General features: G+C 37.3%; 1 protein-coding gene across 1 annotated transcript in view; it reads right to left on the bottom strand.

Annotated features, from left to right (window-relative positions):
• GABRB1 (gamma-aminobutyric acid type A receptor subunit beta1) overlaps positions 1–18,281 on the bottom strand; it is a 412,251-nt gene that overhangs the window by 273,587 nt on the left and 120,383 nt on the right. Inside the window, exon 4 of the mRNA XM_059067285.2 lies at positions 8,515–8,735. Coding sequence (XP_058923268.1) covers positions 8,515–8,735 — 221 coding nt within the window. The remainder of the gene's footprint in view (positions 1–8,514; positions 8,736–18,281) is intronic.

The following is an 18,281-nucleotide window of genomic DNA, read 5'->3' as shown; positions in this document are numbered from 1 at the left end:
GAGAAAAAGTTTCCACACACTAGGAAACCCCTTCACTGGCAGAGACAGGGTGTGGCCGGGGCGGGGGGAAGCTTCAGAGCCACAGAGGAGAGCACAGCAATCGGGGTGCAGAGGGCAAAGCAGAGAGATTCCCACACAGAGGATTAGTGCCAACCAGCACTCACCAGCCTGAGAGGCTTGTCTGCTCACCACAAGGGCGGGTGGGGGATGGGAGCTGAGGCTCAGGATTCAGAAGTCCAATCCCAGGGAGAGGACTGGGGTTGGATGTGTGAACACAGCCTGAAGGGGGCTAGTGCATCACAGCTAGTTGGGAGGGAGTCCAGGAAAACGTCTGGAACAGCCTAACAGGCAAGAGACCATTGTTTCATGGTGCGTGAGGAGAGGGGATTCAGAGCACCACCTAAATGAGCTCCAGAGATGGGCGTGAGCCACAGCTATCAGCGCTGGCACCGGAGACGGACATGAAATGCTAAGGCTTCTACTGCAGCCACCAAGAAGCCTGTGTGTAAGCACAGGTCACTATCCACACCTCCCCTCCCAGGAGCCTGTGCAGCCTACCACTGCCATGGTCCCATGATCCAGGGACAACATCCCTGGGAGAACACATGGCATGCCTCAGGCTGTTGCAACATCACACTGACCTCTATCCTGCAGGCTTGCCCTGCATTCTGTACCCATCCATCCCTCCTGGACTGAGTGAACCAGAGCCCCCTAATCAGCCACTCCTTTAACCCCCTCCTGGCTGGGTGAAGAACCAATGCCAGAAGGTGACCTACGTGCAGAGGCAGGGCCAAATCCAAAGTTGGACCCCAGGAGCTGTGCAAAAAAAGAAGAGAAATGGAAATTTCTCTGTGCAGCCTCAAGAGCAGTGGATTAAATCTCCACAATCAACTTGATGTACCATGCACCTGTGGAATACCTGAATAGACAATGAATCACTCCAAAATTGAGGCTGTGGACTTTAGGAGCAACTGTAGACTTGGGGTTTGCTGTATGTGACTGACCAGTTTCTGATTTTCATATTTATCTTAGTTAAGTTTTTAGTGCTTCTTATCACTGGTGGGTTTGTTTATTGGTTTCGTTGCTCACTTCTTTTTTTTATTACTTTAAAAAATTTTTATTTTAATTATTTTTTTAAAATTTTATTCTAATGACATTATTTTATTTTATATTATTTTATTTTTCTTTCTTTCTTTCTTTCTTTCTTTATTTTTCCCCCTTTTCTTCTGAGTCGTGTGGCTGACAGGGTCTTGGTTCTGGCTGGCTGTCAGGCCCGAGCCTCTGGGGTGGGAGAGCCAAGTTCAGAACATTGGACTACCAGAGACCTCCTGGCACCCATGTAATATCAATTGGCAAGAGCTCTCCCAGAGATCTCTGTCTCAATGCTAAGACCCAGCTCCACTCAACAACCAGCAAGCTCCAGTGCTGGACACCCCAGGCCAAACAATTAGCAAGACAGGAACACAACGCCACCCTTTAGCAGAGAGGCTGCCTAAACTCATAATAAGTTCACAGATACACCAAAACACACCACCAGACACGGTCCGTCACACCAGAAAGACAAGATCCAGCTACACCCACCAGAACACAGGCACCAGTCCCCTCCACCAGGAACTCTACACAGCCCACTGAACCAAACTTACCCCCTGGGGGCAAACACCATAAACAACTGGAACTATGAACTGCAGCATGTGAAAAAGGAGACCACAAACACGGTAAGTTAAGCAAAATGAAAAGACAGCCAAATATGCAGCAGATGAAGGAGCAAAGTTAAAACCCACCAGACCAAACAAATGAAGAGGAAATAAGCAGTCTACCTGAAAGAGAATTTAGAATAATGATAGTAAAGATGATCCAAAATCTTGGAAATAGAATGGAGAAAATAGAAGAAACGTTTAATAAGGACCTAGAAGAACTAAAGAGCAAACAAACAATGATGAACAACACAATAAATGAAATTAAAAATTCTCTAGAAGGAATCAATAGCAGAATATCTGAGGCAGAAGAACGGATAACTGACCTAAAAGATATAATACTGGAAATAACTACTGCAGAGCAGAATAAAGAAAAAAGAATGAAAAGAATTGAGGACAGTCTCAGAGACCTCTGGGACAACATTAAACAGACCAACATTCGAATTATAGGGTTTCCAGAAGAAGAGATAAAGAAAGGGTCTGAGAAAATATTTGAAGAGATGTTAGTCAAAAACATCCTTAACACGGGAAAGGAAATAGTCGATCAAGTCCAGGAAGAGCAGAGAGTTCCAAACAGGGTAAACCCAATGAGAAACACACCAAGACACATATTAATAAAACTATCAAAAATTAAACACAAAGAAAACATATTAAAAGCAGCAAGGGAAAAGCAACAAATAACATACAAGGGAATCCCCATAAGGTTAACAGCTGATTTCTGAGCAGAAACTCTGCAAACAAGAAGGGAGTGGCAGGACATCTTTAAAGTGATGAAAGGGAAAAACCTACAGCCAATACTACTCTACCCAGCAAGGATCTCATTCAGATTTGACAGAGAAATTAAAAGCTTTACAGACAAGCAAAAGGTAAGGGAATTCAACACCACCAAACCAGAGTTACAACAAATGCTAAAGAAACTTCTCTAGGCAGGAAACACAAAAGAAGGAAAACACTTACAAAAGCAAACCCAAAACAATTAACAAAATGGTAATAGGAACATACATATTGATAATTACCTTAAATGTAAATGGATTAAATGCTCCAACCAAAAGACATAGATTGGCGGAATGAATATAAAAACAGGACCTGTATATATGCTGTCTACAAGAGACCCACTTAAGACCTAGGGACACATACAGACTGAAAGTGATGGGAGGGAAAGAGATATTGCATGCAATTAGAAATCAAAAGAAAGCTGGAATAGCAATTCTCATATCAGATAAAATAGACTTTAAAATAAAGACTATTACAAGAGACAATGTAGGACACTAAAAAGTAATCAAGGTATCAATCCAAGAAGAAGATATAACAATTGTAAATATTTATGCATCCAACATAGCAACACCTCAATACATAAGGCAAATGCTAACAACAATAAAGGGGAAATCAACAGTAACACAATAATAGTAGGGGACTTTAACACCACAATTTCACCAATGGACAGATCAACCAAAATGAAAATAAATAAGGAAACACAAGCTTTAAATGACATATTAAATAAGATGGATTTAATTCATAGTTATAGGACATTCCACCCAAAACCAACAGAATACACTTTCTTCTCAAATGCTCATTAAACATACTCCAGCAGGATAGACCATATCTTGGATCACAAAGCAAACCTTGGTAAATTTAAGAAAATTGTAATCATATCAAGTATCTTTTTCAAAATGTAACATTATGAGGCTAGATATCAATTACGGGAAAAAAACTGCAAAAAATACAAACACATGGAGACTAAACAATACACTACTAAATAACTAAGGGATCACTGAAGAAATCAAAGAGGAAATCAAAAAATACCTAGAAACAAAGGACAATGAAAACACGATGACCCAAAACCCATGGGATGCAGCAAAAGCAGTTCTAAGAGGGAAGTTTATAGCAATACACTCCTACCTCAAGAAGCAAGAAACATCTCAAATAAACAACCTATCCTTACACCTAAAGCAGTTAGAAAAAGAACAAAAAAACCCTAAAGTTAGCAAAAGGAAAGAAATCATAAAAATCATATCAGAAATAAGTGAAAAAAAATGAAGGAAACAATAGTAAAGCTCAATAAAACTAAAAGCTGGTTCTTAGAGAAGATAAACAAAATTAATAAACCATTAGCCAGGCTCATCAAAAAAAAGGGGGAGAAGACTCAAATCAACAGAATTAGAAATGAAAAAGGAGAAGTAACAAGTGACACTGCAGAAATACAAAGGATTATGAACGATGTCAATAAAATGGACAACCTGGAAGAAATGGACAAATTCTTAGAAAAGCACAACATTCTGAGACTGAACCAGGAAGAAATAAAAAAATATGAACAGACAAATCACAAGCACTGAAATTGACACTGTGATTTAAAATCTTCCAACAAACAAAAGCCTGGGACCAGATGATTCACAGGCAAATTCTATCAAACATTTAGAGAAGAGCTAACACCTATCATTCTCAAACTCTTCCAAAATATAGCAGAGGGAGGAACACTCCCAAACTCATTCGACGAGGCCACCATCACCCTGATACCAAAACCAGACAAAGATGTCACAAAAGGGCTTCCCTGTTGGCGCAATGGTTGAGAGTCCACCTGCCGATGCAGGGGACATGGTTTCATGCCCTGGTCGGGGAAGATCCCACATGCCACGGAGCGGCTGGGCCTGTGAGCCATGGCCGCTTAGCCTGCATGTCCAGAGACTGTGCTCGGCAACGGGAGAGGCCACAACAGTGAGAGGTCCGCATACAGCAAAAACAAAAACAAAATGATGTCACAAAAAAAGAAAACTACAGGCCAATATCATTAATGAACATAGATGCAAAAATCCTCAACAGAATACTAGCAAACATAATCCAACAGCACATTAAAAGGATCATTCACCATCATCAAGTGGTGTTTATCCCAGAATCGCATAGATTCTTCAATATATACAAATCAATCAATGTGATACACCATATTAACAAACTGAAGGATAAAAAACATATGATAATCTCAATAGATGCAGAAAAGGCTTTTGACAAAATTTAACACCCATTTATGAAAAAAAACCTCCAGAAAGTAGGCATAGTGGGAACTTACATCAACATAATAAAGGCCATATAAGACAAACCCACAGCCAACATTGTTCGCAATGATGAGATAGAGTTGATGAAAAACTGAAACCATTTCCACTAAGATCAGGAGCAAGACAAGGTTTCCCACTCTCACCACTACTATTCAACACAGTTTTGGAAGTTTTAGCCACAGCAATCAGAGAAAAAGCAATAAAAGGAATCCAAATAGGAAAAGAAGAAGTAAACTGTCACTGTTTGCAGATGACATGATACTATGCATAGAGAATCCTATAGATGCTACCAGAAAACTACAAGAGCTAATCAATGAATTTGGTAAAGTAGCAGGATACAAAATTAATGCACAGAAATCTCTTGCATTCCTATACACTAATGATGAACAATCTGAAACAGAAATTAAAGAAACACTCTCATTTACCATTGCAACAAAAAGAATAAAATACATAGGAATAAACCTACCTGAGGAGACAAAAGGCCTATATGCAGAAAACTTTAAGACACTGATGAAAGAATTTAAAGATGATACAGACAGATGGAGAGATATACCATGTTCTTGGATTGGAAGAATCAACATTGTGAAAATGACTATACTACCCAAAGCAATGGACAGATTCAATGAAATCCCTGTCAAACTATCAAGGGCATTTTTCACAGAAATAGAGCAAAAAATTTCACAATTTATATGGAAACACAAAAGACCCCAAATAACCAAATCAATCTTGAGAAAGAAAAATGGAGCTGGATGAATCATGCTCCATGACTTCAGATTATACTACAAAACTACAGTAATCAAGACAGTATGGTACTGGTACAAAAACAGAAATATAGACCAATGGAACAGGAAAGAAAGCCCAGAGATAAACCCACACACATATGGCCACCTTAACTTTGATAAAGGAGGGAAGGATACACAGTGGAGAAAAGACAGCCTCTTCAATAAGTGGTGCTGGGAAAACTGGACAGCTACTTGTAAAAGAATGAAATTAGAACACTCCCTAACACCATACACAAAAATAAACTCAAAATGGATTAAAGACCTAAATGTAAGTCCAGACACTATCAAACTCTTAGAGGAAAACATAGGCAGAACACTCTATGACATAAATCACAGCAAATCCTTTTTGATACACCTCCTAGAGAAATGGAAATAAAAACAAAAATAAACAAATGGGACCTAATGAAACTTAAAAGATTTGACACCACAAAGGAAACCATAAACAAGATGAAAAGACAGCCCTCAGAACAGGAGAAAATATTTGCAAATGAAGCAGGTGACAATGGATTAATCTCCCAAATATACAAGCAGCTCATGCAGCTCAATATCAAAAACAAAACAAAACAAAACAAAAACCCAATCCAAAAATGGGCAGAAGACCTAAATAAACATTTCTCCAAAGAAGATATATAGATTGCCAACACATGAAAGGATGCTCATCACTAATCAGTGGAGAAATGCAAATCAAAACTACAATGAGGTATCACCTCACACCAGTCAGAATGGCCATCATCAAAACATCTACAAAGAATAAATGCTGGAGAGGGTGTGGAGAAAAGTGAACCCTCTTGCACTGTTGGTGGGAATGTAAATTGATAGAGCCACTGTGGAGAATAGTATGGAGGTTCCTTAAAAAACTAAAAATAGAACTACCATAAGACCCAGTAATCCCACTACTGGGTATTATACCTTGAGAAAACCATAATTCTAAGAGTCATGTACCACAATGTTCACTGCAGCTCTATTTACAATAGCCAGGACATGGAAGCAACCTAAGCGTCAGTCGACAGATGAATCAATAAAGAAGATGTGGCACATATATACAATGGAATATTACTCAGCCATAAAAAGAAATGAAGTTGAATTATTTGTAGTGAGGTGGATGGACCTTGAGTCTGTCATACAGAGTGAAGTAAGTCAGAAAGAGAAAAACAAATACCATATGCTAACACATATATATGGAATCTAAAAAAAAAAAAAAGGTTCTGAAAAACCTAGGGGCAGGACAGGAATAACGACACAGATGTAGAGAATGGACTTGAACACACGGCGAGGGGGAAGGGTAAGCTGGGACGAAGTGAGAGAGTGGCATGTACATATATACACTACCAAATGTAGAATAGATAGCTAGTGGGAAGCTTCTGCCTAGCACAGGGAGATCAGCTCGGTGCTTTGTGACCACCTAGAGGGTGGGATAGGAAGGGTGGGAGGGAGAAGCAAGAGGGTGGGGATATGGGGCTATATGTATGCATATAGCTGATTCATTTTGTTATATCCAGATAACTAACACAACAACGTTAGGCAATTATACTCCATTAAAGATGTTAAAAGAAATGTTTTTTCACAGATACATTCTTTTCACTTGCATTTTGTTTTTGGATATTGAACACACATTAATTCTAGACTGTTGGTCCTTAACTACAGTTTTAGCTTGGCATTGATGCCATATAAAAGGATTTTAGGGTGCTTATGAATGCTCTAAAATAATAGGAAAATTTCATCAGCTTCTCAAAGGGATCACACAGATTAACAAATGTTAAATAACCACCACTCTACACATCCTACAATAACATGTTACAATTCAGATATTTCTTTGGTAAAACTGGTAGGTGATTTGAACTGTAGCCTAAAAGTTTTAATCAACCCTTAACTACCTGAGGGTTAGTAACAGACGTCTACAAGTGTATAATACCTCTTTTATACTTGATTCTTTAAAAAAAATAAATGAAACAAAACACACTGTGGTGCAAAACGTTGTTGATAGAAATTAAAGGTAACATAAACAAATAAAGATATATTCATGGTTAGAAAACCTGATAATTTTAAATTGTCAATTCTCCCAAAACTGATCTATAGATTCAATGCAGCCAATTATAAGCCCAGCGGACTTTTTGGGGTAGAAGTCAACACGTTGATCCTAAAAGTTATAGGGAGATGCAAAGAACCTAGAATTTCCAAAGCAATTTTAAATAGTATAAAGTTGAAGGACTTACATTATGTGACTTCATAACTTAACAAATAGCTATGGTAATTAAATAGTGTGATACTGTCTAAGGACAGACAAAAAGAACAGTGGAACAAAATAAATCCTAGAAATAGACCCCCAATTATTCAGTCAAAGGTACCAACACTATCTGAATGGAAAAGCAAAGTCTTTTCAATAAATGGTACTAGAATAATTGTATAGCCATATGGAAAAAAATGAACCTCAATCCCTACCTCATAAGAAACACAAAAATTAATTTAATGTGGATCACATACATGAAAATAAAAATGAAAACATAAAAGATTTAAGGGAATAAAATCACCTTGCATCTTCTAAAAGTCACCACAAAATATTTTCCTATTTCTTCAAAATGTTGTTTCTCAATTCCATTTCATAATTAAGTAATTATACAGAATACCTAGAACACATTGTAATTGAGTCTGGGTGGACCGAAGATAATCAAGCAATGGGCTAAAAATATTATGTAACTTCTAGAATAAGCTGGATGTGAAATCTGTCTAACAAAAACACATATTCTTATTGCTATGTTTATTATTTGAGGGTCACAGCAAAAAAATCACTTTCCTTTGATGGACAAAGTTGTCTAAATTTAGCTCGAATTGTTCTAAAGAGATTTTCTGAACTTTAATATAATTTTATTATAAAGATTAAAGAGTCTATATATTCACCTACTTGCCTTTCTCCCCCTCTGTCCACTTCCAAGAATAAAAATTAAACAGCAACATGAACGACAACAGTAAAACATGCAACACAAAGCTGTTTACCGGAGTCCGTAGAGAACTGTTCCATCAGGATGCAGTCGGATCATTCGATTTTTCACTGTAACCCCATGCACAAATGACTTCTTGTCATTCAGAAAGTAGGTGTCTGGTACCCAGAGTTGGTCAGCTACCCTGTTGTCTAGCGTGAGGTTTAGTGGGATTCCAGAATAAGAAAGCCTTTTGTCTTTCCAAGACTGCTGGAAATACATGGTGAGTGTATAATCCTGCAAAAAAAAGGAAACCGAAAAAAGAATTTTACCATCATCATCGTCATCATCATCATCTAAAAGCCTTTTTGGTAAGAATGTGATAGCATGTGGTACTGTGGATACCTAGAGACTCACCATTCTGTGGTCACAAAGCACCGAGCTGATCTCCCTGTGCTAGGCTGACTCACCAACCTCCCCTACAAGTTTACATTTGAATATATTGAAATTTGCACCTCCAAGTATAGGGCAACCAATAGGTTAGAAGTACTAGTGCAATAATTGAATGCATGCAGAAGCATTTGCACCAATATAGAGTAAATCCATTTAATTGAATTTTAAGGTTTGACGTTAAGGTAATGATATCATGGAGAAGGCTGTAAAGGGAAGTTGTACCTATAGATTCATGTTCACAAAAATCTACCTCTGGATATTGTATTTATAGTACTGCTTGATTCAGGAATTGGTTTAGGTTCAGAGATGGGTTTGTACTCAAATTTGTTTCCCCATCTCCTGTAAAAGGTTACACTAAGGACGTACCTTTGCACTTTTCTTTCTGCCCAGGTTTCCGCTGGCAGTGACAGAAAGGAAGATTTGGGCTCAATAAATGTGTCAAGCTCACAGGAGAGGAGTGGTGAAGATTATATTAGAGTTGTAGTTGTCTCTTTTTATTTTTATTTATTTTAATTTTTGCAGTATGCGGGTCTCTCACTGTTGTGGCCTCTCTCGTTGCGGAGCACTGGCTCCGGACACGCAGGCTCAGCGGCCATGGCTCATGGGCCCAGCCGCTCCGTGGCACGCGGGATCTTCCCGGACCGGGGCACGAACCCGTGTCCCCTGCATTGGCAGGTGGACTCTCAACCACTGTGCCACCAGGGAAGCCCAGTTGTCTCTTTTTAAAGAACTCTATTAATACAAAATGTTATTGTCCATTAAAAGAATAAGACGTAGCAGTAAAATCATAAAGACTTAAGATGCAGTCCCAATATCATAAAAACAGAAGGTTCACTTTTTCTTTTAAAGAATATTTACCTGTCAATAGCTTTAGCTGGATGCTTTAGGAACAATTAAGAAAACACGTCATAATTCCTGCACAACTCTGTGTACTGCCATTGTTATATATACCACTGTTTGGGAAGCATTGGCTCCAATCATGTCTTTCATCTGGGCAAATGGCACTTCATCTAGATACCTATATGGATATTTATGCATTTCTGAAATATCTTAAATGATAAGACAATATTTGTTCTGGATAATGAGTTCCAATGTCCTTTAACCACTATATTCAAGAATGCTTACACTGTTTACTTAGAAATAATCTTGCAATAATTCAAAGCCATTCTTTCTTGTTCAATGACAAGGACATTTGCTCTTTGCTACTAATCATACAATATACTTTTTATAAGTCTGAAACCTCCTTCCACTTTACCTTCATTTAACAGAAAAAGAGAACCCACAGGGTTATACAGAATTCTCTTCTCAATTGCTAACATCTGCATTTGCATCCTCTTCAAGCTCTTAACATCATACCTTTTGGAGAACAATGAATTAAACAGATTCTGGGCCTTAGATTCTAAAACACCTCCATTCCAAAATCTACCACATGTAGAGCTATGTAACCATGAGCAACTAACTTAACCCCTTATATGTCAGATGTCTCATTTCTAAAATAAAAATGATAACATTTTACTAGCTTATTGAAAGCATTACTTGGGAGAATTATGGTGCAAGTACTTTAGAAACTAACATGCTAAACAAATATATTACCTTCAAAAATGTTTGTTGCTATTTAAAGATTAATATCATACTTCCAAATTATTTGGAGTGTACGTATTTGTTTTCATAAGCATTTCCACTTTTAAAGAGATGTTTATAAAAGAACCTGTAGGAAGAAGGACCCTGGTAACCATGAAAGTAAGCAATTGTCTGTCTTGTAAGTCTTGTTGTTGGGGTCTTGTTTGTAATTCAGACAATGTAAGAAAATGAATGACTAGTTCAGCACAATCAGCAATGGGTTACATGTTCCACTACTCAATGCTGAATACACATTAGCCTCCAGCTCTCACGAGTGCTACAGAGGATTTCCTCACAATGAGATCATGAGGCAAAATCCTTATTCCACATTCTCCTCAACAAAGAAAGTTTTAATGTGTGATGAGGAAAAACTTATTATAAAATACAAATGATTATAATGACAAATAATACTCTAATAGCTAATGTTATAATTAAAATATGTTTGTGGTAAGTAAATAATGGAGAGTGGAAGGAGAAAATAATGTAAACATGAGTGATCTCTGCATAGATTAAGTAAGTGTGTGTGTGTGTGTGTGTGTGTGTGTGTGTGTGTGTGTGTGTGTGTAGACTTTTTCCCCTTCCCTTTCTGGGAACCATTTTGTTTCCTATACAGAGAAAACTATACACAAGTAGGGAGATCTTTGCTCTATACAGCTCACTCTATTTTCAGTAAATATTGACTAAACATCACACAATGTTTCTCAGTTAAAGCAGTAACTTACCCTGTTTGCAATAAGAAGTCATTCAGTAGAAAGTTATGGATGCTAGTATTTTACATTGGGAAGTGGGTGATGTGGAATAAGTATCTTTCAGGACTTTTCTTCTTATTCATTTCTAGGGTTGTTATCTTAATCTGGGACCTGATTCTATGATAAATGGAAATATGGACCCATGAGTTTGATAACCTTAAAAAAACTCTTTGAAGCTAATGATAATTGTGATGATAATGATGAAAAATGTGGAAAGACCTAAAACAGAGCAATATATCCTTACTATGTATATTTTGCCACATGCATGACAATAATTTCCTTCTAGAAAGTGCTCTGTGCTCTGTTGTTTTCACAACCTTGTGAGACAGGCAAATTGTCCCTGAGAGAATTTATGATCTATATCTCTGGGAAACTATTTACTGAATTTTAAATAAATTATTTTTTCTATCTGCACCTTAAATATTAATAGTCACATGTGCATATGATAAAGCCTATGGTATCATTTTGGTGTATTCTATCCTTAGATGGAAAAGAAAGGCTTAAAATTACTGTATTTTGCTCTCTGTTACAATAGTTTTTCTATTAATCCTTCATTAGTCTAAAGTGCAAGCACTTTAGACATCCAGGGAGGATGGAAAGTTTTTGGAAAGAAATAAAAAGTATTAACACTTTGGCCAAGAATGCTGAAATCATTTTTCTTCAAGGTGTGTTTTAAGTGTTCAACCAGCTTTCTCAAGTGTGCAATCTACTCCTTGAGAGAAAGTGTGACATATTTAGAAACTATGGGCTGTAGGGGACTCAACACTGAGGCAAATTAATGGGATTAACTGGTATGAGATTGCTAATGAAATTCGTCAGGCTAACTCAGCATGAGAGAATTTGATTCATTGAGGAAAAGCAGGTTAGACCATAGCAAATTAGTAGGGCACAATTAAACTCCAAACACCATACTTTTTAAATCTAAAAATGTTTAAAAAAATAAAAATATTTCTATTAAATCAAAGCAATTCTTTGGAGAATAAAGGAAACATTATTTTTATTTATTTATTTACTTATTTTTATTGAAGTATAGTTGATTTACAATATTATATTTGTTTCAGGTGTACAACATAGTGATTCAAAATTTTTATAGATTATACTCCATTTAAAGTTATTACAAAATATTGGCTATATTCCCTATGTTGTACAGTATATCCTTGTAGCTTATTTATTTTATACATAGTAGTTTGTACCTCTTAATCCCCTACCCCAACTTTCCCCTCCCCATTTCTCCCTCCCAGCTTGTAACCACTAGTTTATTCTTTATATCTGTGAGTCTGTTTCTGTTTTGTTATATTCATTCATTTGTTTTACTTTTTAGATTACACATGTAAGTGATAGCATACACTTAGCATTCAAGTTACGGAATCAACTTAAATGTCCATCAACAGATGAATGGATAAAGATGTGGTGCTTGTGAATGGACCTGGAGGGTACTATGCTTAGTGAAATAAGTCAGATAGAGAAAGGTAACATTCTTTTCAGATCAGTAGTTTTAAAATCTGGGTGATTTTATCTCCCAAAGGACATTTAGCAATGTCTGGAGACAGTTTTGGTTGTTACAACTGGGAGTACCATGTGTGCAACTAACATCACAGAGAACAAACCTGACTCCATATGGGATCTATTCTTTTAGTTTTAACCTTTGTGCTCTGTTGCCTCTCTTAGCATGCTAGCTCTGCGCCTTTGTAAAAGAATGTTTCCTATAGCCTGTAATATACATAATAGCCCTTTCTTCATGTTCTGCCTCCCAGGCTTGACCTTTAAAGGTTTAACACTTCTCCATTCATATAGAGGTAAAAAGTTGGATTGTAACTCGAATAAGATGGTTCTTTGGGACACTAGTCCGCCATCTTCTCAGTTTTCTGTCTTTCTGAATGGAGTAGCTATTCCTTGCCCCAACACCCCATCTCTCAATTTATTGGTCTGTCGTGTGGAGAGAGGTAAGAGCTTGGACTTGGTAACACTAGCATCTGTGGGTAAAGGCCAGGGATGCTCCCCAACCTAATATACTAAACAGTGCATCTCCTACAACAAAGAATTATCTGGCTCCAAATGTCAGTAAAGTCAAGGTTATGAAAACCTGCCTTAAATGAAAATATCTTCCTTTTTTAGTATCAGTCAAATATTTCAAAATCCTTTATTATCAACAACATGTCTACTTGAACTTTTATATATCCCTCAAAACTTTGTGTAAGGGATGCCAGCATTAGATGGTTTACAATTTGCCACTTCAACATAAGAAATCATTTGATAAAAATCCATTAATGGGCTTCCCTGGTGGTGCAGTGGTTGGGAGTCCGCCTGCCAATGCAGGGAACGCGGGTTCGGGCCCTGGTCTGGGAGGATCCCACATGCTGCGGGGTGGCTGGGCCCGTGAGCCACAGCTACTGAGCCTGCGCGTCTGGAGCCTGTGCTCTGCAACAAGAGAGGCCGCGATGGTGAGAGGCCTGCGCACTGCAATGAAGAGTGACCCCCGCTCACCGCAACTAGAGAAAGCCCTCGCACAGAAATGAAGACCCAACACAGCCCTAAATACAAATAAATTTTTTTAAAAATCCATTAATTATCTAGCATCAGAGGAGGGAAAAGAGTTATATGGTTTAGGCAATACACTGAGGTATGCATTTTATCAGAATGAACTCTAAGAAGACTTCATAGTGGGCTGGAAAAGTGAAGTCTCTTATTAGCTGCCTCCATAGTCAGTACACATCTCAAACTAACTTGGTAGTGAAGAGACAAAATATTGTTTTAACATCTAGTAACATTGCATCTGCTCAGAAGGATCATGTGAGCAATCACTCCTTTTCAAACTGTTCCCAAGAAAAGGGAGATCTTTCATATATATATATATATATATATATATATATATATATATATATATATGAAAGAACCAAGGCCCTTGCACACATTTGCATTTTATCTTTCACTGATTTGATTGTACATTATACATCATAAGGATCCCCAAGCACAAATCCCTGTTCCTTATAAAACATTTATGCCAGTTCATTGAACTCTGAGATCCACTCTTTCCAAAGCTAAGGCTGCTTTCCCCAAAGGCTGATATAGTAGAGCTGTGCACCACTTCTACAGAACCTTCTGTGATGGAAACTGCCATGCCTACAGTCCCTGCTGACTGAGCATGACCATGTTCTATATCACACGATTCTGCCCTCCTCACACCTTGGGAATGAAGAGTAGATGTCTAAGTTAAGACCAGCTGGTCCATAAGCAGGTGATAAAACTGTGCCTGGCTCAAAATGATGAGATGGACCAAGTAAAGTCCTCTCCCTGAAATTTGCTATTGGATAAAGGATCTGATACAGGAGCTGTGGGACCAAGTGCAAAGGTCGTGACATAGAACTAACGCTGCACTGCTATTATGAATTTATGAGAGGAGAGACTATGAATAAAAAGAGGAAGCCAGCTTGCAAAAGAAGAAACAAATGGAGAGGATGCAGAAAATAGTCATAGGAGAAACAGCATCATTAGAGAATGAGTGACCAAGTTCATAAAGACTTTCTGCTTCCCATTTCTAGTTCTCCTGAGGTTTGGACATGTTTAATACTTCAATCTATTATGAAAGCTCTTTGTATTATTACAACAAACTTTACTGTCCTTGTGCTAATTTGATTCCATCTTTATTTCCTTCCACCAAGAAAAGCCATAATAATTATGCTGATTGAAGTCCATACCAGAATCTCATTAAGCAATAATTATACATATTAAAAACCCCAGAAAACCTCAATCATCTGGCCCATCTCCCTAATTTCAAGAAAGGGAGGTATTATGAAAGTCTGAGACTCAGAGATGTTAAATGACTGGAAAAAAGTGGAGGGAGACATATTTGATCTTGTTTATTAACCAAGAGAGCAAGGAGAGAGAAGGAAAACATATTTACTTCTATGGAGAAAATTCCCTGTCAAACACAATGACAATTATCAAGAAAAGTAACATGGAAACTAATGTATATGCTGGCAATAGGTAGTATTTCTCATAAGGATAGGAAAACAAAACAAACAAATCTCACACAACTTGCATCTCATGAATACAAACTTTAGTGAAAAATTGCCTGATGAATACACCAATTTCGATTGTAATTAAAATGAACCACACCACACCTGTTTCTAATGGAACCTCTTGGTTAAATGAATGCTTGTGCATCAGTGTCACCATTAAGTATATTCTGCAGCAGAAATGCATCATTGTATCTCCAGATTTTCTGTTAATTTTTAATCTTTTATCTATCACCTAGTATCATGCTATTAACATATATTTGTTGTGCTTACTCCCTAGCCATGTTTTGTTACAATATCCTTAAAATACATGCATTCTCATTTTGCCAAAGTCCATGTTCTTATTTTTATTGATTTTTTTTCACTAACTGTAGCCTGTACTATCTCTCAGAGAACATAATCTTCTTTTACATTTGTCTCATCCTAAATAGCCCCACTTGGTTTATCCATCTGTGTAGTCAGACTTTTTGTCAGTCTGTGTTGTGTTCTGAACTATTCTGGAATGAATCAATCTTGTGGATGAACAAAAACATTGAGAGTTATGGGCTTATACCAATGAGAGTCATCTATGGAAATCACATGGGCTCATATGACACTGACATGACAACTGGAGTACAAACTTGTGTTCTGATGCAATGAACTGCAGGAGACTCTCAATATATAAAACTGAGACTATACAATATAAAAATTTCAGCATTTGTGGTCCGATATCTACTTTAGAAGCTGTAAAGATTCATTTTCTTTAAAAATAGGAAAACGCTTTTTTCCATACAATGAATCCAATTTCTTGAAAAGGATACGATAAAATTTGTGTTTCATGGAGTGACAGTTTAAATGTCTTATATTCTAAAACCTAAATAATCAGAAGCACAAATAATTAAAGTTGTTTCCATGGTAAGATATATTGAAATGTTGGGCTTGAAGCAGGGAAAATTTTCTAGAAACTTCTAAGTCGAAAGATTTAGGTTATTAGAATGACTAATTCATTCTGTCAACATTTCATGATTGTTGACTAGATTGAAAAAATTGTATTATGCCAGAGGCTGAGGAGAGAACGTTGGGTAATACATCTTCCCTGCCTGCCTCCTAGGAGTCCCTAGGCTAGGAGGTGAGATTGAGCATTGTTCATTTCCAAGCTCTCCCCCTGGCCTCCATAGGTTTCTCAGTCCTTCCATTACCTTTGTAACCAGCTCCCTGTGTGAAATTTCCCCCACCTCAAATACTCAGAGAACTCAGAGTGATTCCACTTTCCTTCATTGGTGGCTGCCTACTGCAAGAGACAAGATTATTGAGTAGGAGGTTACCAGCTTAACAAGCTCTGGCATTCACCTAGAGTATAGAGAAGTCAGAGTTAACACAGCACTAAAGGGGAGGTGGGGGAGAGAAAATAGAAATAGTTAAGGCAGAATTTGGGGTGACCTTTTGATCTAGGAAGATAGAGAGAAGGAGTCATTGAGGATGACTACAGGGTTTCTGACCCAAGTCAGTAGTTGGATAACAAGAGTAAGAATTGAAGATTTGAGACTGCAAATGACTCATTTATTTCGGGCTATTTTGAGTTGTGGGTGTCAGTGGCACTTGCACGTAGAGGTGCCAAGTAAGTAGTTATGGGCCAGAATATAGGAAGGCAGGGCTTAGGGAGAAACAAAGCTAAGTGAGTCATGAGGGATAGATGCAGCCGTGGGAATGGAGTAGCTCACCATGGAGACAGTAGACGGTGAGAAGAGGCTAGCACCCCTGGGGAAATTTGATTCTGGGATTAGTCACTCTTGAGTTTGCAGAACTCTCCTCTTCTACTTTGATTGTAGTACTTATTTTGTAATTATTTCTCAGTCCCACTAGACTTGGAGCTTCCCAAGGGCAAACATTTATATTTTTAGGCTCTAGCTTAGTGCACCAGTGATAGCAAGTGCTCAAATGTGTTAACTGAATGTGAAATAAGTAGTGCTGTGTGTTTGAGGCACCTGATATCAGCACTAAGTATGTTAGTGCCAACTCATCTTAAACTTTGAAATATTGGTTATCCTTAGGTAACATACATGGGGACTCTCAGTTATCTAAAGTAATTAATAATCCAGAATTTCCATTCTCTAACAACTCATGATTAATGAGTCCATAATTCCCACAAATATAGGAAATTGATAAATTTCTGGGAGATGATAAAAGCATATGGCGTTTTAAAAAAACTTACTCGTTAGGAATGAATTAATAGTGACTTTCTACAAAGTATTAATGGACATATTTTGAATTATATCAAAGGAAATTTCATTGATACTTCTAGTAATAACTTGTCATTTTGGAAGTATTAGCCTATTTATACTAAAGCTTTAAAAATAGATCTCTATTCAGAGAAACTTTCAAGCTCATTTACAAGTTAGTCAATATTCAAAATTCTCAATAAAATATTAGATTGATGATTAATTTATCAGGAGAATGATTCATAAACTACTGACATTTAAAACCACATAATTAATTATCTATGACACACTAAGTTTTTTTCAAAGTTCCTTAGTTCCAGAGGTTCATAGAAAATTAGTTTCCATTTTCCCCAATATCTAAGTAAGAATAGAAATAAAATCAATTTCATGGAGGATCTAATGCAGAATGTAGTGGTTTTGGCTGACTATCCTGAGTTGGACTATGAATGACCAGAATGAAAACCAACATGCGATATGCACGGCAACTTGAAAAATCCAAGCTATAGACTGAGCTAAACTGGGAAAGGATATGAGAATCAGAATTAAACCAAGATTCTATCAAACCACACATTACTTAGAAGAGATGAAAAAAAAAAATCTGCGGTCATTTTCTAGTGCAGGAAGGCAGTTTTATCTTGTGATTTGTGATACTGTAATATGTACAAAGCTTAAAAGGGAGCAGTCAACAGCAAAAATTCTAAATCTGGTATTGTATTCTTGGAGGAGAATGAGATCTTAGGAACTCTTAACTAAAATTAATAGGTGGAACAAGAGGGATTGTTAAGGGCTACAGGAATATCTCTTTAC

Source organism: Kogia breviceps, chromosome 6, assembly GCF_026419965.1.
Source record: "Kogia breviceps isolate mKogBre1 chromosome 6, mKogBre1 haplotype 1, whole genome shotgun sequence".
NCBI classification, from domain to species: Eukaryota; Metazoa; Chordata; class Mammalia; order Artiodactyla; family Physeteridae; genus Kogia; species Kogia breviceps.
Note: the sequence above shows the minus strand (reverse complement) of the source record. Positions and strands in the feature narration are given on the sequence as shown.